The sequence below is a fragment of the Corythoichthys intestinalis genome, chromosome 13 (assembly GCF_030265065.1).
Source record: "Corythoichthys intestinalis isolate RoL2023-P3 chromosome 13, ASM3026506v1, whole genome shotgun sequence".
NCBI classification, from domain to species: domain Eukaryota; kingdom Metazoa; phylum Chordata; class Actinopteri; order Syngnathiformes; family Syngnathidae; genus Corythoichthys; species Corythoichthys intestinalis.
This window is the reverse complement of record NC_080407.1, coordinates 39,926,024-39,949,431: the sequence shown is the minus strand read 5'-3', so window position 1 is coordinate 39,949,431 and position 23,408 is coordinate 39,926,024. Positions and strand designations below refer to the sequence as shown.

The window sequence follows — 23,408 nt, the reverse complement described above, 5'->3', positions numbered from 1 at the left end:
AATTGGGGATCGTGTTGTGGCAGTTTGCATTCGTGCTTTTTTCTTTTGCAAATCGTTTACAATTTGGGTTCGTGCTTTTTTCTATTTGCAAAGTGTTTGGACTTTGCATTTCGCCTGACACCTCTCGGTCACCGTACCAGCCTAAATCTGCAGCTAACTTTTTTTCTCACTGGGCACTATGACAGAATTATCATCTTCGTTTTTGACCTTCAATTGAATTTTAGAAAATGTCACTGTTTACGCCTCCTCTGTCAACAGTGAACTTTTCCGTTCCAATAGCGCCTTATTCAACGTGCCCCTTGTAGCAAGCAAGGTGTCAGGTGGTGACCATGTTATTAACAAACACAAACATTTTCAACATAAATTTAGTGTCTAAAGTTAAATATATTTTTTTGGTGCATTTTATGTATTACAGTGATTATTAATTTTTTTTAACAAAAATGATGCACCAAAACATTTTATTTTCTCCCCAACACCCTTTATGAGGCCCTCATACTCTGTTGTAACATGCCTCTGTCAATCACGAGTAGGAATGTAATAGAGTTTTTTAGAAATGAAATATAGGCAAGGCAAGGCAAATTTATATATATACCACAATTCAACACAATATACATTAATCCCACCGCAGAAAACTAATTTGTGAGCCAGTACTTCTTTTATTATTATTTTGCAAAATTGAACAATATATCCGAATTTTCCATATTTATTTAATGACATTAATTATGTATGATTTTGAATTTTAAGAATTTGGGGTCTGTCGTTTCAAATAATATATGTGAAAAGTACAGTTTAAAAGGGAGAGTATTATACAAAAAATGCTACTTAACTTGAGAGAGTTCAACAGGTGAGGTTTTGGCAATAGGGTGGATGCACATCATACAACAATTAGACAAAGCAAGGTGCCAAAAGTGCCAATCCTCAACAGAATTTAAGAAACCTCAACGGAATACAATCGTCTGGCATGCAAAATCTCATAAAGCCAGCACGGATGACAGGCAAAACAGTCAATAGCGACTGCTTCCCACACCAAGACACACGTGTCTCTTTATCCAATCCTTCTGCGCAAATCTTTGACCACAAACAGAGCAGGAACAAGGTTTTTCACCAGTGTGGATTCTTTCGTGAGTTTGTAAGGTTGTTTTATGTGCGAATCCTAGACCACAAATGGAGCAGGAAAAAGATTTTTTGCCAGTGTGGGTTCTTGTGTGTCGTTTTAAGTATACCTTCCCAGGAAATCTTTTATCACAAACCGCGCAGGAAAAAGGTTTTTCTCCAGTGTGGGTTCTTGTGTGAATTATTAGTTCTACCTTTGAAGAGAGTCCTTTTCCACAAACTGAGCAGGAAAAAGGTTTTTCGCCAGTGTGGGTTCTTGTGTGTCTTTTTAAGTGTTGCTTCCGAGGAAATCTTTGATCACAAACCGTGCAGGAAAAAGGTTTTTCTCCTGTGTGGGTTCTTGTGTGAATTATTAGTTCTTCCTTCGTAGAGAATCCTTTTCCACAAACTGAGCAGGAAAAAGGTTTTTCGCCAGTGTGAGTTCTTGTGTGTCGTTTTAAGGATTGCTTCTGAGCAAATCTTTGATCACAAACTGAGCAGGAAAAAGGTTTTTCGCCAGTGTGGTTTCTTGTGTGTCGTTTTAATGTTTGCTTGTGAGCAAATCTGTGACCACAAACTGAGCAGGAAAAAGGTTTTTCTCCAGTGTGGGTTCTTGTGTGAATTATTAGTTCTCCCTTTGACAAGAATCCTTTTCTACAAACTGAGCAGGAAAAAGGTTTTTCGCCAGTGTGCGTTCTTGTGTGTCGATTTAAGGCACACTGATGATTGAATCTTTGATCACAAACTGAGCAGGAAAAAGGTTTTTCTCCAGTGTGGGTTCTTGTGTGACTTATTAGTTCTCTCTTTGACCAGAATCCTTTTCCACAAACTGGGCAGGAAAAAGGTTTTTCGCCAGTGTGGGTTCTTGTGTGTCGATTTAAGGCACACTGATAAGTGAATCTTTGATCACAAACTGAGCAGGAAAAAGGTTTTTCGCCAGTGTGGATCCTCATATGCCTACGACAACTTTGCTTAGTAGCAAAGGTTTTCCCACACTGAGAGCATTTGCGGAGTTTATTGTCACCGTGAGATGTCTTATGACAGTCATCATTGTAAGGTAAGTGTACCTTGGCGCCATCTCTGTCTGATGGAGCAATGTCTGCTTGCAACCCTTCTGTTGAACTGCTGCTACTCCCCTCGCTTGGAGACTCCGCCCCTCTGCTGGCCTCACTTGGACCATCTTCACTCTTCAAGGATTCACCAGTCAACCTGGTGATATGCACCTCGTTTAACTCCTCTTTACCATATGGCAGCTCCTCCTCCTCCTCCTTTTTGATTGGAAGGTGTTCTTCTCTCTCCTGTTGACAGGGCTCAGGCTCCTCCTCCTCTTTGATTTGGGGGAGCTCCACATCCTCTTTAATGCCAGGAGATTCTGGCTCAGCATCAAGATACTTTCTGAATCCTGCAAGGCACATGAAAACCACCGATATATTTATTGACCACCACTGTGTCATCGGCCAGTCTTTTCTTTGTGCAAAACCTGGAGAAAATGAGTACAGTGACCGAACATTCGGCGCCAAAAACTATCGGCCAGAAATGGCTAAAGATGCAATTTCGGTTGAAATGTTTTGAAGACCAAAAGTTTACCATTGAATCGTGTGAAGAACCTTAGTCCTATTGTGATGATATCATTAAAACACAGCGAGAAGCAACATGCTAACTGACGCCATCTTGCAAAAACGGCTGGCTCACAGCCAGCATGTCCGCGGTTTGGAAGTACTTTCAGGTATCAAACAGTGTTGTTTTCGTCAACGATGAGGACAACAAACATTTTTTTCATGACGATGACATCACGATGACGAGCTAAAACGTCTTTGATGACTTTAACGTGACGAAAAGATCGCAAATTTACGTCTGACGAGACGGCAACATGAAACTGTGCCATCGTACCAGTCATATGTTCACAATGAGTGACATTTGATAGTTGTGCACGGAGTTTGTTTTTTTTTTGATCACGCAGCACACCCTTTAACCTGTATTTGGATTGTCTAATAATACATAGTGTAAAGACGTGTTGCTGTTCCCCATTGGTTTGAAAATGACAGCAAATCTTAACTAACCTACTGTACTTTGGATTATCATAACAGTCTGTAACGGAGCCCATTTTTTTCCTCATTGATTGATAGTTAACTCGTTCACTTGCATTGACAGTAAGAGACGTCCAAACTAGTGCAGCAATGATTAATCGATCAACTCGAGTATTCGATTAGAAAAAAAGATTCAAATTAAATTTTGCTGCTTCGAGTATTCGTCTAATTAAAGTGGCGTTGTAATGGTTTGTTTTGAAAGTGTTTACATTTAGTTTTATTGATTTGGGTGGATACACTGCCCTCTATTCTGCCTCATTTCACATGGCTGAATCCAGCTGCTCCCTGTTAAGACCAACATAAGTTTTATGTTTATAAGTTTTAGTTTGAGCTAATGTTTTTTTAATGCATTCGTAAAGTAGTTCATATTTAGCCGTTTTTTGTGGGAATATGTGTCTGAACTATTTGTTTAGAGCATTTAAAAGAAAAAAGGTTTGCACTTTATAGCATTTAAGCTAGCGGATTTTTGCTATGGAAGTTAGCTAATTGTTCTTTTGTTGTACATAGATCCTCATTTTTAATTTTTTGAGGCTCATCTTAGGTATTTTAATTTTCTATGTTCCTTATCCGATTACTCGATTATTCGAACAAACTAGTTCATCGTAGTGTTGTATCGGTTGTGAACGATTCGTTCTTTTTGAAAGAATTGTTTGGAGGAACGAGACCGAACTAATCACCTTCTGCACTGATTAGTTCTTAAGGAAGTTGGGAGTCGGGACTTGAGTGGGAGAGCGTTGAGCTAGCGGCAGCGTCTGACATCGCGCACGACCAATCAGACGCCAGCCTCAACGCGGGCAGGGGGAGGGAGCGGAAACAGAATCAGAGCGTACGTCACTCACTTCCACGTGTGGCCAATAAGCGCCCAGCATGCAGGCAGGGGGCAAGACTGAGTTATGTCACTTCCCGTTCAGTGACTCGGTTCTCCGGCTCCTGACCGAGATTCCTGCTAACTTGACTTTCCAGTCACGCAGTGAACAAGTCAAAAAGTGAAAGGAAAGGACTTTGTCGCATATTTGTTAATGTGGTGCCTATCATGTGCTGCCGAAACACACAAAAACACCACGCAAACCTCGCGAGCATTGTTTAGTGTACTACTTTTTTCCACAAACTCGGGACTACATATGACGGCATACTATCAAATTTACAGTAGTTTAAAACTCTTTCGCCAGTAGCTACAAGGCAAGCAAAAGGTGAGCTGCGGACGCATCATGGCTGCGCAGGGGGGAGAGAACTGTCAATCTATGGAGGCTTGCTTACCTCATCTGTGCACAGGAAAATGAATATTTAGTGTGATCACCATAATACTGATTTGCAATGAAACAGTATATACATGTAATTTTTTTCCCGAGTGTTTTATTTATTTTTTTGTGGTAGGTGTTTGTTGGTTTGACAAATTAATTTCCATCTGTCCATCCTGCGCTACTTAACCAGCCAAAACAACACAAGCAGGCACAGGTGATGTAGCAATATGTCTCCGTTTTTCTTAACAGACTAATGTGAGTGGAAAGGTGACAATGTAAAGAGGAAACAATTATTTCTCGTCAGCATTTGACGATCTGAGATGAGAGGATGACAGGGGAGCTGATTGGATTATTTATTTATTAATACCAGTGCAAAAATGATCTCTCAACACGATCACCATGGCAGGCCTACTGATTTTCAATGAAACAGTATATAAATGTCAATTTCTTTCCGAGTGCTTTAATTTTTTTTCCCGTCTCAGAGTGTGTCAAGTGCCCAAAAACAACGCACGCAGGCACGGCCCAATATATCTAATTTGTCTACATTTTTCTTAACAGACTAATGAGTGTAGAAAGTAGGCCTGAACGATATTGGAAAAAACTATCATTGCGATTTTTGGGGGGCTTGCAATATATTGCGATATTATATTGCGATATTAAAACTAGAAGAATTTTCACCACGTAACTCGAATAGCCATGTTTGAGATAGGAGTGAACGATTGGAAAGAATTAACATGTAACAGGTAGTCCCTGGGTCACGTCGTACATGGTTTGGCCCACATAAGGCAGTAAGTTGTTTCTGCTAATATATGTTTGTGTATGCATTTAGAATGAGAATTGTATATACGTTATCTTTCGTAGCATTTAAGATCGATGACTTGTTAGCCAAATTAGGCTAATTTCATCTACTAAATTTTCATGTTGAGCAGACTAGATAGATGTTTGAACACCAATTGTGCCGTGTTTTATCGCTAAAATGCATGTCGTTTTGAACATAAGTGTACATATGTGTGCTACAGCTTTGTGAACATAAGTGTACATATGACAAAACACGTGATATTAATGAAGTAAATGAAAAAACTTAGATACTGTGAGGTACAATAAGGTACTGTTTATGCACTATGAAAGGGAATCTGCACTCTTGCTGCCTTTATGAAGTATAAAAAAACATATTAAAACAACAACAAAAAACAAACAATTGCACATTCTGCGATGTGACTATTGCGCATCCGCACATTGCGATGGCGATGTTCAAACGATATATTGTGCAAGCCTAGTAGAAAGGCGACATTGTAAAGAGTAAACAATTATTTCTCTTCAGCATTTGACGATCTGAGATGAGGGGACGACAGGAGAGCTGACTGGATTATTTATTTATTAATACCAGTGCAAAAATGATATTACAATAAGATCCTCTTAATAGTGAATTGCAATGAAACTTTTTTTTTTAATATCAAAATTTAGTATTGTTTTAATTTCGGAGCAACACATTTGACAACCAGCTATTTACCCTTTAATTTTAATAATAGTTACCAAAAATAATATTGATGTACGGTGGCCGAGAGATGTCAGGCGAAATGCAAAGTCCAAACACTTTGCAAATAGAAAAAAGCACAAACCTAAATTACAAACGCTTTGCAAAGGAAAAAAGCACGAATGCAAACTGCCACAACACGATCCCCAATTCCTAAAGCGCGATTGCAAATTGGCAAAAGCACGACCCCCAATTGCAACAACACGACAGCAAATGGCTAGTAGCACGAATGCAAATTGTCACAACACGATCCCCAATTCCTAAAGTGCGATTGCAAATTGGCAAAAGCACGAACCCCAATTTCCACAACACAACAGCAAATGGCTCGCAGCACGAATGCAAACGGCTCACAGCACAGCAGCAAAATCACAAAACACAACGGCAAGAGGATGACCCGGAAGTTTAAAAAAATAAAAATAAAAAAGGGACGACACTTTACACACTTTAAATGTGCTTTGTGACCATCTATACGGAACTCCATGAAGTTGCCCCCACCCCGCAAATTTTTATAAAAATGATGTTAATCGTTTGCGCTGCAACGGTTTTGTTGATACAGTGTTATGCTTTCATTGAGATATTAATTTCGAGTGGTGACGTCACTCGTAGCTTTTCCTCAGTTTAGCTCCCGCGGCTAATGGAGCGTACCAACTCTCTCAATAACAGAGGGGAGTCCTAATAACTAGCACGATCTTAACACATTTTGCAGAAAATAAGCGGCTTAGAGGGACGCCATCACTCGAAATCAATATCTCAAGCCCCCCAATTTACTGCAATAGTGACCCCAATTTGTGTTATGAATATGAATTATTCTGAGTTACATTGTATTTCTGTTTCTTTGTGCATGCTTGAAACAAAAACCTTCATCGTCATCATCAAAAGGATATTTCGATTCTTGGTGAAAGCATATCGATAACCTTTTGGGCTACAAAGTATCACAGTATATCGCCATTTTGATATATTTTCACGAGAGGTGGGATTCTTTGGGCACCTCACCATTCCATTACGATTCAGAGGCTACGATTCGATTCTAAATTGATTATTCATGCACAACGCCTCCCGTCACCCCAAGTATTTACGGCTTTTAATGTTTTGTACATTAGTTACAAAAATAGTACAAAAATCCTCTCAGGTTTAAATAAACTACTATTTCAATATCAAGTTAGTTAATCAAGTTAATAATGTTCGCTACAAGAGAGCCTTCCTGAGAAGTCTACTGCTTTAAGATGGTGGCTGTTTACTAACGTCGGCGAGTGTCATCTCACATCTAGTTCTATAAACATGTGATATCTACCGTAGCATTATGTGGGCGTAGTTTGTAGCAACTGGCCGTTGTTTGTAGCGTCTTTTGGCAGTTTTTTATCTAGCTGCATGAGTTGCGATGGATGTTTACTCTGGGTCCGTTCCTCATTGCGTCCCGAAGACCGCGCGTTTTTTTTTTTTTTAGTTCTGCTTTACATTGCATATTTAAATAATCGGAATATGGACGTTTGTAAATCATTCTCGACTCTTCAGCGGCAGAATCGCGAATATTCTAAGAATCGGAAATTTCCCAAACCTTTGTCACACCCCTATGAGTAAATGTTCCACTTGATTTGATGTGGTTGTAGTGACCAGATGTTTGCGGTCAGTGTGTCTGACCCAGCGTTACGCACTTGTTTGTGCAACTCAGTGTGTCTGTTCTACATTCGTAATTGCGTAATATATATGTCATTACTTCGAACAAAGCCAATTTGTTAACATAGAAAGAAATCTTTCAATCTGCAAACAATAGTCAAGTCGATGCCGTGGCACAAACCTTACGTTGGTTCGCAAGTCCATTGCACAGCTACTAAGAAAGAAAATCCACTATATTAGACACTTTTGTACTGATGAGAAGGTATCATATTTTATTTCTGCCTCATCTAAAGAAATAAAAAACAATACTTGGGATGACCTTTAATGTGAACGGACTCTTCCTCCTTGATGCATGGCGACTCTTCCACCTCCCCCTTGACGCATGCAGACTCCTGGTGCTCAAGACGATGGGCATGGCTGACATATAGATCTGAAAGACCACAAACAAATCTTATTTCTTCATTTGCAAACTTGTTCAAACTTGATAACTCAAACCTCATCCATTGAGTTTGATGAGCCAATGACAGATAAAATTATTTTATGCAGTTACAAGGGGAACGGGAGTGCAAGAATGAAATAAATGTTGAAATAAATGAAAAAATATTGAAATACAAATTGAAATCAATGAATAAATGTTAAAACAAATGACTAATCTGACTCGTGATTTGTGTATGTTGTCCTCTAGTGGTTGACCACCATTACAGGGGTGTTTGCACCCCTAAACCACTCCAACGTCAGTCTTTAGCCACGTTTACATGCTGACTTTTATTCATACTGATTCAAATCATTCCGAATGGAAATTTCACATCAGCTGTTTACATGTCACTTCATCTATTCCGATCCAGCGTTTACATGTCTGCCTTTATTCCGAAAGGACGTTTGACAACTGGCGTCTGACATGCGCAGATTAATCAAAACAAAGCGTCACGTTGCAAAACATGGAGATCGATCGTCAGTTCAGCTGCTGTTTTAACTTTTCGAGTGGAAACAAAACTTCAGAATGACACGCCGTTCATTTAAAAAGTTATGTGGGTGCGCTGTGCGTGTGCTTGGAAGCCATGTTGCATGTGACGTTACTTACGTCACCAAGTGACGTCACCACGTCAGTATGGAGCATGTGCAGAAAGAACGCAAGCAGACACCATTCCGCTTCCGTGTTTACATGATATAATTTTACTTCTAATCGGTTTGGGAAAAGGAATATTCCACCCCTGTGAATCGGAATGAAATTCCATTCGGTTTGGGCCTGTTCATTCCGAATGAGGTGTTTATATGGAACACATTTATTCGGTTTGAACAAATATTCCGATTGTAATTGGAATATTTGGCTCCATGTAAACGTGGCAAATGATGTCACCGCCACACCATAATAAAAGCCGCCACGTCTTGCAAATGAGATGGTTGTTTTTTCTAGATTCATAAAATACATTAATCATTTTTAATTTGTATCACTGAACATGACGTCTATCAGAATATATTTAGCTCATTATTTATGCACTATTTGCCGGAAGTTGTCTGAAATAGGACATCAAATAAAAATACTTTTTTCCTGCTCAGTTTATGGCGTGTCTTTAACCCGAATCGTCGCGTGCTAGCAAAGCATTTGTTCGTTGCTGACGTCACTGGTTGTAATTTCACACGAGTATTTTGGGAAGATAAAAGTTGTCAATGTATGAGGGTCCATTAACTCATTCACTCCCAGCCATTTTCACCGGAGCAACACAGAAAATTCTGTTCTATTGCTGTATAAACATGGAACTCACCAAAAGAAAGATTAGACTCTTCTTTCAGCAGAAAAAAAAGTTCATATCCTTTTCCATTTTATAGAAATCAGCAATAGAAAATAGCTTAGTTTGAGCAATTTTCCAATTTCTGATGAAAAAACGGAGAAAATTAGTTTTTTGTAAACGCATACATTTCAAACATAACTGACTTTAACACAGCTATATTTTGCATTAGTTACATCCCAAACATCTGAATAATGTTTTCCTTACGACGTATCATAAAGAACAAGACAAACAGAGCTTTTGATAGCAATGCAACAATTTATTTACACAGTACTACTGAGGGATGACGCTGGTGTCGCCGCGTCAGCTGTGTAAACTCTTCCCTCATCTTTGTCTGTCTCACAAAGATGGATTATTTTTGAGTCTCTGCAGGATCTGGTTGACGAGCCCGCTGCACGGTGGTCCCAGTCATTTTGCTCGGTCGTCCAGCGCCTGGCATTCCAGGCGTCCTCTCGGTTGTTTTGTTCGGTCGTCCGCCGCCTGGCATCATGCCACGAGCGCTCCGACCGTGCTACCCGGTCTTTCATTGCTGTTGAATCGGGTTGCGGGTCTTCCAAAATGCGCTACTGCCCTCCAGTGGCCAGTTTTACTGCGTTAATATGGGTTTGGTGCTTTGTTTTTTGTTTCTCAGAGCGGAAGCTATAGAGCAGGGGTCGGCAACCTATGACACGCGTGTCAGCACTGGCACGCGAAGGGTTAACCAGTGACACGCGAGCGCATGGCAAAATAATTTTTAAAAAAAACATGTTATTTTTTTTTTAAACCTGAAATTAAGACATTTTTAGTTGCACGCCCTGTTATTTAGGGCTTTACAGGAGCGTCCCTCCCGACCCCTCTGCCTATAGCGTTATTTGCAAACAATTATGGATTTTGAGCACACTTCCAGCTCTTCAATTTCTCGATTCCTGCGCTCGTCGTTTTTTTTTTTTTTTTTTTTTACTACTAACTACTACTACTAACGTGTCACGAAGCCAACCAGTCAGAGAGCTGGTGGAAGTACACAGTGTTACCAATCTGCACATTTTGGTATTGTTACTCCAAGCCCCAGCGTGGAGGCCGGCGGGCCAGTAAGCGAGTAGACAGCCGGCGAATCGCCGGCGTCCGCGCCGGGAGCCCCGTCGCTTTAACTTTGAATTGAGATCCCGATGTCACACTCTCGCCCCGGCGCGGAGGCCGGTCGCTTAAGCTACGGGGCTGTACACCCCTGTCCCGGCGCATCGCAACACTCCGGTTGGACCCCGATTGCCAGCCGTCAGGTCAGGGCAGCGGGTGAAGTGATGCTTGCACTGTAGTATGGAGTGGACCGGCGATTATACGTGGCTCGTTGCCGTCGATTCGTCCGGTGCTTACTTCGGAGAGGTGGCAATGTGTATAAAAACACTGTTACGCGTTGGATGGCGTTTTACTGGAGACTTTTATTAAACAAAACAAAAACCAGCGGGGGACACAGCCTCTTCTCTCCTTTTCACAGCGCTCTCCGCTCTCTCGCAACACCTTCCTTCGCTCCCTCTCTTTTTCTCGCCCAGACGCTCAATTCTTCTTCTACGCTTAACTAGCAAGCCGATCATATTGTCGGGGACAGCGGCCCCTTGGGGATACCGGTAACAACTGGTTGCCTGGTTACTTCTGGTAGCTCTTTTTGTGCATTATGCCTCGAGAGAGTTGTGTGTCGCACAACAAGTGTCAAATGCCACTACGAGACAAAACATGAAAAATCATAGAAATCAGGGCCAAGGAACACATTAAAGTAGGTATCTTTTATATTTGTTATATAAAATCTAAAATTGTGCATATAATTCACTGTTTAAGTTGCTAGTGAACAAGACAAAATGTAAGAGTCGGCTGTTCTGACTTTGAAGGCTCTCTGTACTGTGAGAGACCTGCACTGAGAATCACACCTGTTCCCCTTTGCATGCTGGGGTGTGTGTGTGTGTGTGTGTGTGTGTGTGATATGTTTGCATAAAATGGTGCAGCTGTACAGCTGTTATTACTGTTGCACTTATTTTCAAGTTTTGATATTTTCGACAATATGCATTAGTTTTTTAGTTAATTGATGAAGACGAATGGTAGTTATACATATCAAATGTATGTCCATGTTTTTTTTTATTTGGAGTAAAATTACAGCTCTGCTGAATATATAGAAATTCGGATGCGCGTCATTAATCTTGGGGTGGCACACTGATTGACAAGAAAATTTGAAAGTGGCACTCCACACCAAAAAGGTTGCTGACCCCTGCTATAGAGGCTTCTTGTAAAAAAAAAAAAAAAAACGCAAAAGACGTATAAATACGTTTTGGGGACAATGAACCATTTAAAAATAGAACATATTTATACGTTTTTGGGAGCAAATGAGTTAACAGAAGGACTATTGTTGTTGTGGTGATATAGTACGACAGAGTATTATGGCAAAATAAATTAAAAAAAAAAAAAAAAGAACGACTAGATTAAAGTCGTACCAGAGCCATATAAAGAGAGTCGGGACACTCTTTGTTCTTGCCGCCGGTGGTCACGTGGTTCATGTGGGGCTGAGTAGTTCCAAGCACAAGCAGCGCTATAGTGGTTTGCAATGGAACTGACAGCGGTAATTGTGGCATTTATGGAAAAATGGATAAAATAACATATCTAAGTACTTGTTTGATTATGTCATTGCATTATGACATATATGTAAGTGCTAGTTTCACATTTGGAGTGGTCAGGCGACAACTAAAAACTATGTAAACTCTAACGCAGAGGGTACTTTCCCATATTGTGAACACATCATGTTTCTGTTAGCATGAGCACGGGAAATCGGCTTTCACATTGAAATGCACGCTGATTTAGGTTTTTCTTTTTTCACAACTAGAATACTGTTTTTCCAGAGAATGTTTAGATTTCCTTGATTCACATACCTGTGGTAATATATTAAAGATAACGCCATGTAGAACACATTTTGTTCCTAAGTCCTAAGTGGTAGTTCCAAGCTTGTTTTGTCGCATTGACATATAAAAACACTTGTTTCCCAAAAAGTTTGGGTTTGTGGTCACGACTTTTAAATTGTATTTTCCACTTTCTACTGCTTTTATGTATAAGGCTTATGTATATGTGTGTTTGTACATTTTCCTTTTTATTTTATAAACTTAGTTTGACCTGAAACACAAAGAAACAACATTTAATAAATATTTCCTGCATAACTGAACTAAATTTTGAATGTAGCCTCTAATTTTAGCAAAACCAAACCTGTACCTCTTTAAAGGCATTTTTCATTTTGGACCTGAGCAACACTAATTGATTACAAGACAGGAACAACATTTTATGACTTTCCTCAACATGGTGTAATGTATAACAATAACAATTTATTACCCTTTGATGAAGAAAAACATTTTTGAACAATTGGTGAAACTGGTGTCATGGTTCATTGTTTACACCTAAAATTTTATAGACTAGTGGCCTGTGATGGTTGGTTGTGCATCATGGTTTCCCCAAAGAACAACAGGAGCAGAAAAAATGGATGGCAATAGTCAGCCATCAAAACATCAAATAAAAGGCTTTTTTAAATATGTTTTTTGCTATTTGAAAAATGGGCTTTGTGCCCACAGCCAGCAGTCACCAAAATGGGCTTTGTGCCCACAGCCAGCAGTCACCATCAGCAGGCACCACCAGCAGCATGATGTCAATCCATCCATTATCTTCTGCTTGCTCCGGAGTCGGGTCGCGGGGGCAGCAGCTTTAACAGGGACCAGCCACTTCATCCAGCTCCTCCAGCGGGATCCCAAGGCATTCCCAGGCCAGCCGAGAGACATAGTCTCTCCAGCGTGTCCTGGGTCGTCCCCGGGGCCTCCCGCCGGTGGGACATGCCCGGAACACCTCTCCGGGGAAGCGTCCAGGAGGCATCTGAACCAGATGCCCGAGCAACCTCAGCTGGCTCGTCTCAACGCGGAGGAGTAGCGGCTCAATGCTGAGGCCCTCCCAGATGACCGAGCTTCTCACCCTCTCTAAACGAGAGCTTGGACACCCTGCAGAGGAAACTCATTTCGGCCGCTTGAATCTGGGATCTTGTTCTTTCGGTCACGACCCACAGCTCGTGACTATAGGTTAGGCTAGGAATGTAGATCGACAGCAGCATGATGTGCATCATGAAAAAGTAACCTAAAAAAATAATACACATTTAATTAGTTTTTTTAAAAAATAAATATGTCTATTATTTGTTGACATCCCTCCCTTTTCTATCTATATACATCTCTAACATATAATAATGTCGGACATTTTGGTGTAAAGAATACAGGTTGTCATGCATTGACTTGGTACTCTTTCATGAGGGGGTATCTTAATTCAAAGCTTACAAAATCGAGCTAATAAGCACGTGAAAGCCGGTCTGTACCAATACTCACAAATACAGATGAGTGTGTACGTAACAAACGGCCTCTGAAAGAGTTAACATAAAAGAGGTCGGGACAATGAATTTATACCAGGTGATACATTCCTAGTTAGCAGACTCAGCTTAAAAAGTAGCAGAAATACGCTCGTCAACCGAGATCAAATATATGTATAATTACGCCACGCAGCTACAAATAAAGCTCAACATATACATCCTAAAGCGCCTCTGATATAATACAGACTGTTAAAAATTCAAAAGGGATCGTTTTCTCATCAACTTACCTCCGAATATACTTTATAGCCAGCCATTCGTATGAATGCGGTCCGCCCTCATCGAAGCCATGTTTGGAACTATCCGACGCTCCATAACCCGGAAGTACCCGGAAGTAAAATCGTATAATTGATCTCTATGGGAGTGTCTTAACCCTCTTTCTAAGGCCCTGAGTCGTACTATTGCTACCACAAAAAAGTCGTGTTATTATGTAAGGATAATGCAGCTGTAAGCTGCCACTCACTTTGCATACATGTACCTTAGCTGAGAGCTATGACAAAGCATTAGTATAAAACCGTCTTGATTATAATTTGATTAAGATGAGGCAAAATATTAGAGATTATTTGTAATGTGTGTGATTGTAAACCACAAGATGCTTTCGACTTTTATTCCCGTGCGATAATTTCGACATTTTTTATGGTTCTTATTGGAAAGAAATTTATGTTGTTAATAAAAATATTTTAATTTGTCATGAAATGAAACAATTTTGCCGCAGCAAGACCTGGTGGGGCTGTCCGCCTCCGATGCGACCCACCACTACCACCACAGCTTCAAAAAATCTTAGGGGAAACCCTGTAATGTAAACAGTAAGGTTAGCTGCTCTTGACTGTGTGCTAAGGGTGTAACGGTACATGTATTTGTATTGAACCGTTTCGGTAGGTGGTGCTCGGTTCGGAACGGAGGCATACCGAACGAGTTTCTGACGTAATGTACCGTATTTTTCGGACTATAAGTCGCAGTTTTTTTTCATAGTTTGGCTAGGGGTGCGACTTATACTCCGGAGCGACTTATATGTGAAATTATTAACATATTATTATATCATTTCACATGTTGTTTTGGTGTTTTGGAGTGACACTGATGGTTTGGTAAACTTGTTAGCATTTTCTTTATGCTATAGTTATCTGAATAACTCTTAATAGCTATGTTACGTTAACATACCGGTCACGTTCGCATTTCGTTGTTCATGCATCATGTAACATTATCATACTGTCCACTTATTCACCATGTTGTTCTCTATTGTATTTTTATTTTAAATTGCCTTTCAAAATGACATATCTCTTCCATGTGTTGGATTTTATCAAGTAAATTTCCGTCCATGATGCGACTTATACTCCAGTGCGACTTATGTATGTTTTTTTCCTCTTCGTTGGGCATTTTATGGCTGGTGCGACTTATACTCAGATGTGACTTATCGTCCGAAAAATACGGTAACCCTTACTTTTCGAGGCTGGGAGTCGATCGGGTTGCAGTTTCTTTGAGTAAATTATGTTTACTCCGTCTTCTCTACTATAATGAGGACCAACACGGTAGGACAGTAACCTAGAAACATCAACGGCACGACAACGTGGGCGCCGCAAGAACGCAGTGAAACGCGGGCGTTAAAGTAAATCAGCCAATGCACACCAGTCGCAGTGCGGCCGCGTGTTAGACGCGTCCCAGAAGCGGCTCAACACGACGCACGCGAAAAGAATGGCAGAGTTTATTACTTGACGCGAGACGCGACCCTCCTGCGTCAATATTAATACCGGTAGCTTGGATCGGGCGGACCGGAAGTCAATCGTGTAAAAATACGGTGTATCCGGTCGATTTTCAAACTAATATGCAATCGTAACCCACTTTTTGAGTCCATCAAATCTCTTGAGTTGTAGACTGGAGCACAGTTGACTTGTCTTTGTTGATTTACTGCGGTTTTCTCTGCGATAATAATAACCAACACGGCCCTGTGTTCAATACAAAACCCCCCTACCACAACAAAACAAGTAGGAACTAAGATTCACATAGGAGCTAAAGTTATACAACATAAAATATATAATATAAATGAATACTACATCACATTTATAAAATATAAACACATAATAAAATAAATAGCCCATTTAAATAAAATAAATTGAAATGAGCTAAAACACCTGTAATTAATAAGAATAATACACAGATCCAGCTTACACAATTAAATGTATTAATTTATGTGTGGCGCTTTAACTTGAGAAAATCCACCAATAAAGCTTTTGAAAATCATTCATAAGGAAAAAAAAAAAAGATTCATTGAGGCGTTTCATTTGTAAAATACATGTTAAAATCTGACATTGGGATTGCTTTTCTCTTTAGCACAGGACTTCTTTTTTCTTTCAGAAACAAAGCTTACCAATACGCGGGGTCTGAAAGGAAAATTGTTGTTGGATTATCTTTAAATACCCGCTACTTTTTGCGCAGAGTTGTAGCTTTGTATAGGCTAATGTTCCTATTGTTGAAAGCACAAAATTGTGTAATAAACAACTAGCACATTTATATTTTGCATTTTGTTTTCTTACTGTACCGAAAATGAACCAAACCGTAACCTCAAAACCGAGGTACGTACCGAACAGAGATTTTTGTGTACTACCGTTACACCCCTACGAGTGACACTGTGGAAGTTCGGCAGCGAGCCCATGTGACGTTACCGCGCTGCGACGTCAACAACAATAATGGCGACCTACTAGTTCAAATAATTTTACTAATTTTATTCAAACGAAAACATTAAGAGGGATTTCAATGTCAAATGATTGTAACTCGTACTAACATTCATCTTTTAAGAAATACATCTTTTTATCCAAGGTTCTCTTTAAGAAATCTTTACTAGGAGATGGCTTACAAAAGAATCACCTACTATTGAAGAATGAATAGATATTGTACATGAAATCTCTATCATGGAGAAGCTATCATTTTCACTCAAACTTGAGATTGATACATTTTATTTGATACGGTCCAAATGGACAGAATATGTAAAAAAACAATTAGGATTGACTTCATTTGACACTCAAAACAGAAAGTACCTCCGAAGTATGTTGGGTGGAAAACAATACCTGGTGTGCTGCCAAATGTTTCAAGTTGCTGTGCATTATTATCCATGTTTTCGATACGATGCGATATGATTCACCCTCCTTCCCAATTTGATATGATACAATACAACCTGTTCCCAATACGATGTGATGCACTTCGATAAAGTGCGATACACCTGTTTGTCATGCTTTTTGATAAATTAGTTCAATGAAATGCGATTCAGTGTGAAGCAAAAATGATATCGTATTTTATCTACTAAGCAAAAAAACAAAAAATAAGATGGCAATTAAGTATGTACAAAAGGCTTTGATTAATATAAGAGTAAAACAAAACGAATAAAGATACCTTAAAGATGCTGTACGTGTAAACAGTACAGTAACATTAATCACTCTCAGTGAGTTACATACAGTAACACTTTGCAATGTCTACATCCCTGTCTGCCAGACAAAACCTAATATAAAATACACACAACTGCTTGTGCAAAGAAAAACCACAAATAACTTGGCAGTGGCATCTGCTGTAAACTGACCACTCTCACTGAGTGTCTTAAGTTCAATGTCCATCTGTGTCCCAAATAGTAATATGGAAAATAACAAATAATGACCTTTCACAATTAGGTCTATCTTTAACAAATCACAACTGCTTGTGAAAAGAAGAATACAAACAACTTGGTTGTGAGTGACATCTGCTGTAAATCTGCTCATCTTGCTTCATCTGCTCTAAAATGAGAACTCTCCTCTGAGTGTTTTATTCACAATGTCCATATATGCCTGTCAGTGTCAGTCAAATAGTAATATGGAAAGTCATCTAAATGGCTCACATGCAAATTTTTTTTCTCACCAGTCTTGTTGTTAGACCCTGCTCTGTCATTTTCGGGACGTCGACACCGTGCTGTCTCTTCACGTGAGTTCCCATGTTTGCTGTGCTGCCGTTGTAAGGTTTAGATGCGCGGCTTTCTTTAGAAATAACGTGAGTCTGGTCAAGTCTGCCATCTTTTTTGTAAAATCCATAGTACTGCCAAACGACGGATTTGAACTTTGAGGGTGCGTTGAAAATCCGTTCCGCTTCAGCGCCACTCTGATGCTACCCTTTGTCATGTTAACTTGTAGCACTAGCTAACAGAGAGTGTGTGTGTGTGCCCTGCCTAGCCTACGACTTTCCTCCATATTGACACAAATCGCAAAATACCGATGGTGCATTCAAGGCACCTCGGAAAAAAGGACAGACTGCAGTACAACGTGGAAAATATTGATGCAATGTTGAAGATTGGCGATACAACACACAGCGAACAAATGCATCTTGATTTTACGCCGTCTTTGCACCGATGTACACTGAATGAATCGATACACTCGCGTCGCGCACCTTTTTATTTCGACCACGATCCATATCGATTATTCTCCACATCTCAACTACCGAGCCTTCTCTCGCGAGATCAAGGCTACAAACCTAACCAAACCCATACCAGCAACTAACAAAAAGTTTGAGTTGTTTCACCGCCTGAAGCCATCGTGTAGCACAGCTGACACAATGAGCAACAACTGGGGGAGTGAGCCATACCTGCAGCTGGGAGGGATTTCTACCTGCATTTTTGGATACAAAGAATAATTAATACCGGAAGACGGAAAATTTTTGTGATTTTGAAACCGTGTCGTAACTGGTAACCTGCACATATTTATATACCGCAATTAAGCCTGTCGCAATATGCAATAATTAAATTTATCGCACGGTAAATAAAAAGAAGGCGGTAATTTTTCCGCTGCGATTTATCGCCTCGTGTGCACGTGAGTGCGCGCGTGCACACGCTACAGACGTGCTGTTAAAAGTTCGGCTCCCTTGTTACCAACTACGCAAAATACATCTTCGTTCCGGGTCCGGCAAAAAATAGCGCCGGAGCCAATCCGTTCCTATTATATCTTATTGTTCAACGTATACCGGCCGCGTCAGTGCTCTGGATTGACTGCGGACCATCTCCACCGTGCCGGAGCCCGCCGGATGGTTTAGGCTATTTTTTATTTTTGCCGGAGACACATCCGTCAAAATGGGCGGAGCCGGGCCTGGAGTCAACAGCCCAGTTGCTTATTCACGGTTTAACCAGCCGACATGGACGAAGAACGCTCCATCATGGAGGTGAAAAGTCATAAAGTGATATTGGATGCAGCAGATCATCACTATAAGGGCAAGATTAAAAAGGAAGCTGTATGGTGTCCTATTATGTGTGTTTTTCTGGCAATGATATCAAACACACGACGTGCTGACAACTTTGTTTTTTGTCAACACACGGTGCTAAGAACACTTCCTTCCTTGTCTCTCACTGCCGCGTCACATAGACACAAAACAACACCACCGTTGCGTTCAGGGTGCCTGGGAAAACACAATATGAATATTACACATGGAACGCCATAGCAGAAGCTATGAGGGGAAACTAGGCCTGTCGCGATAACAAATTTTAGTGTGCGATAATTTATTTCATAAATTATTGCGATATGCGATATTATTGCACCCTCCAATTAAAAAAAAAAAAAATACATATTCACTGTGCGAATACAGTATATATTAATAGATCATGTACACCCATTTAAATGCAATAAATGTTTACTCTTAAATTCAAAAATACTTTTTAGGAAAAGACAACAATATTAATACTGCACAGAAATACAGAAGAAATAAAATGTGTTTTTTAAGAAAAATAAAATTCCACTTAAAAATTTAAGCATCTAGGCAAATTAAAACGTTTCCCCTCATAGCTTCTGCTATGGCGTTTCATGTGTAATACAGTGGTACCTCTACATACGGAGTTAATTCGTTCCAGGAGCTTGTTTGTAAGTCGAAATGGTCGTATGTCAAGCAGGATTTTCCCATAAGAATACATTATAATTCCAATACAGTGGTACCTCTACATACGAAGTTAATCCGTTCCAGGACCTTGTTTGTAAGTCGAAATGGTCGTATGTCGAGCAGGATTTTCCCATAGGAATACATTATAATTCCATTAATTCGTTCCACAGCCCAAAAACCTGCACTAAATCCTTAAAAAATACTGCTGGTGCTATTACAAATGGCAATTACACGTAGCAAAACAAATAAATTATAAATCAAAATTGGAATAATGTAATAAAAAGAATAATAATAATTCCTGTAATAGTGTAACGAATCGGGTTCTAATAAGGCGGACGTTTTTTTGTGTACCTGAACGCACCGCGGGGCTCACGTGCCAGAGACGGACCGGTGAGCTTGAGTTTCACTTTCACTTTGAATGTTCTCTTGAGAACACCATCAATTGCGGCAGACAGCAGGCGTTTTGTGTTGAATAAGTTGTGAAAGAAATGATGAAAACGTGGCGAAGCTGGCGATTTCTTTGGAGACAATAAGAATTGTCAGCTTAATTTATAAAGACTGGCGAACGATGGTCGGAGGAGGACCGTGGAGATGTATTGTTGAGCCATTTCACGGATGCCCACCCCACGCTCATATTTTTCTGTCATTTGCATCTTCATTTCGAAGGTAAGCATCAACTTTTTCCTTGTTTCACCACCTGTACCAACCTTTTCTGAAACCTGTGTTGATTTGTCACACAAGAAAATCCTCCGTGCATTCGTCTGCGGTGCTGCCATTGTCGTCGTATTTCGAGCATGTCGTCGGATGTAGAAACAAATGGCGAGTCAAATTTTACGTCGGATGTCGAAAAGTTCGTGTGTCGAAGCGATCGTATGTAGAGGTAGCACTGTAATTCGTTCCACAGCCCAAAAACCCACACTACATCCTAAATAAATACTGCTGTTACAATTGCAAATAGCAATTACAAAGAGCAAAACAAATAAAATATGAATAAAAATCAGAATAACAATAATATAATAATAGCAATAATAACAATAATACAGTACAGTACCTGTAATTATGTAACGAATTGGCTTCTAATGTGGCGGACTTTATTTAGTGTGCCTGAACGCACCGCGTAATGTGGCGGGCTTTTTTAGTGTACCTGAACGCACCGCGGGGCTGACGGTGAGCAGGAGAGCGCTATTTTACTTTCTGTTTCGATCCTGGCGTCAACAGCAGTGGACACTCGGCGAGTTGATGGAATAAATGATTTGAAACCTGACGAAGCTGGCGATTTCTTAGGCGATGTTACCGCAATAAGAACTGTCACCTTAACTTATAAAGACTGGCGAACGGAGGGGGACCGCCGGCCGAGATCCGCATTCTACGACCCAGTTCATGGATGCACACTTATATTTTGCTATCATTATCGTCTTCATTTCAATGATAAGCTTTTCTTTCTTTTTTTTCTCCACCTGCACTAAACTTAAACTGCACTAAACTAAAAACAGAACTAAAATGCATTTTGCGTAGTTGGTAACAAGGAAGTCGAACTTTTAACAGCACGTCAGGCGCACGCAGGTGCACGCGAGGCGATAAATCGCAGCGGAAAAATGATCGCCTTCATTTTTATTTACAATGGAATTATTGCATATTGCGACAGGCTTAGTGCCAATGTCAAAATGAGTCAGTCATAATTTGTAAAACAACAAGGATTGGACACACTGTCTCACAAAGACTATACGGATTGAATGAATGCCACCAAATGACAGTTCTGGCTTCTTCAGACAGAGCCCCGCATTCCCCTCAAGGTGAGTAACGTAATACTCACAGAACAGCGAGTGTGATGTGAAGTCGTCACTCTCTGATGGTCGAGCGATGAGGTTGTCTGCTTGGGACCCTTCTTTTGATCTGCTGCTGCTGCCATTCGGAGGCTCCTTCCCTCTGCTGGCCTCACTTGGACCTCCATCTTTATCCTTTAACGGCTCAGTTGTCCACTTGGGGATGTTCACCACCTCCACTTTAACATATGGAGGACCCTCCTCCTCCTTTTTGAGGGGATGAGGTTGCTGCTGCTCCTCAATGTGAGGGTTCTCCTCTCTAATGAAATACTTCTCCTGCTCCTCTTTAATGTGGACAAATTCTTCCTCCAGCTTTATGATGTATGGCGACTCTTCAGCTACCTCCATGCGAGCAGACTCCAAGCATTCTGGATGATGCGCTTGACTGATATCTGCAAGACCAAGACCATAATCACACATGGGCCAAATTTGATGTCTTCATTAGCCATGATCTGTCCCCACAAAAATGTACTGCTTCAGCAGTAAACCTCTGTGACGATTTTGCATTTATTGATATCTTGTTGTCAACCACTGTGAGACAGTGTAATAGAGCCGTCCTGACTAAAGTCGATGAAGTAAATGCATCGACGAGCACAATATCCCATCGATGGTTAAAGGCGAGTAAAAATAAATAAATAAAATACATGCGTGGAAAGTTGAGAATGTCAGGCGCCCGGGATGCAAGCGAGGAAAGCGGCACAAAGCCAAAAAGAAAGCAGACTACAGTGGCTAAAGCATGGACTCAATTCAGCGGATAAAAGAAGGGTGTCACTGTGGTGTGCAGTCTCTCGTAAATCCATATTAGGAATGGGCGATAGGGCCTCAAGTAAAAGAGAACTACGAGAATAAAGTTGTACTATTGCTACGAGGGAAAAAAGTCATTATTACCTAGGGGTAATGCAGCTGTAAAATGCTACACACTTTACCTTAGCTGGGAGCTATGACAAAGCATTAGACTATACATCTTTCTATGTATCATCATTTGATGTAGATGAGTCAAAAATATTAAGGATTTCCTTATTAGTAAAACCGATTCTAAAACACAAGATGCCTTCAATATTGTTTAACGGAGGCAGCATCGCGCTACGTAAAGTACGTAGCTGCTTATTCAGGTACGTAATAACACGACTTATTCTCATAGTAATAGTACGAGAAAACACATTGAAATGTTACTAATAGAATAATCGTCCAATTGATAGTACGAGAATAAAAGTCGTATAATTACGTCGGGCTAATGTAGCTGAAGAAATTATAATCAATAGAAGGATTTGGCTCGAAGTCAAGGTACATGTTCTTATTGGAAAGTTACCATTCCGTAATAATGTGACTTTTTTCTCATAGCAATAGTACAACTTTAATGTCATAGTCCTTATTTTATTTATGTGGCCCTAATACTTTGTCATAGCGTCCTGTCAACGTGCATCACGAAGGTTTTTTTCATGTACTTCACTGCAGTGATACCGGACATTTATTTATCTACTCTGCTGCTGCTGACCCTAATGCTTAGGACTAGAGATGTCCTGATCCGATATTTGGATCGGATCGGACGCCGATATGGGCAAAAAAATGCGCATCGGTATTGGATCATCCAACACGGAAAAATTCCGATCCAGACTTCCGTTCCAGTTTTTTAAAGTCCGGTCCGCGTTTTCCAGCGCACCGATTTACATAATCCATTCTAGATTTTGCTTCGCTTTCCCTAAAATCCGGTCGGTATTTTACGGCACACCTTCAACACACTACATTACCGTCTCCCAATTTACCGAGAGACTTTATCGGTAAAAATGTCAGCTGTGTGGGATCATTTCACCTTAAAGGACAACGAAGAGGCTGAGTGCAACATATGCCACAATAAAGTCAAGCGTGGTGGTAAAGCTGTAAGACGTTTTAATACAACCAACCTAATCAAGCATTTAGCGAAATACCACCACAAACGATATACGGCGTATGTTGA

At 40.3% G+C, this 23,408-nt stretch overlaps 1 protein-coding gene across 1 annotated transcript in view; it reads right to left on the bottom strand.

The window, feature by feature from the left end:
* Positions 1–206: 206 nt before the first annotated feature.
* The window catches only part of LOC130929064 (oocyte zinc finger protein XlCOF6-like), a 36,462-nt gene continuing 13,260 nt past the window's right edge, over positions 207–23,408 (bottom strand). The window contains exons 2-4 of the mRNA XM_057855977.1: positions 21,445–21,846; positions 7,888–7,998; positions 207–2,494 (exon numbers count right to left, since the gene is read on the bottom strand). Of these exons, the coding sequence (XP_057711960.1) occupies positions 1,005–2,494; positions 7,888–7,998; positions 21,445–21,846 (2,003 nt within the window). The 3' untranslated portion in view covers positions 207–1,004. The remainder of the gene's footprint in view (positions 2,495–7,887; positions 7,999–21,444; positions 21,847–23,408) is intronic.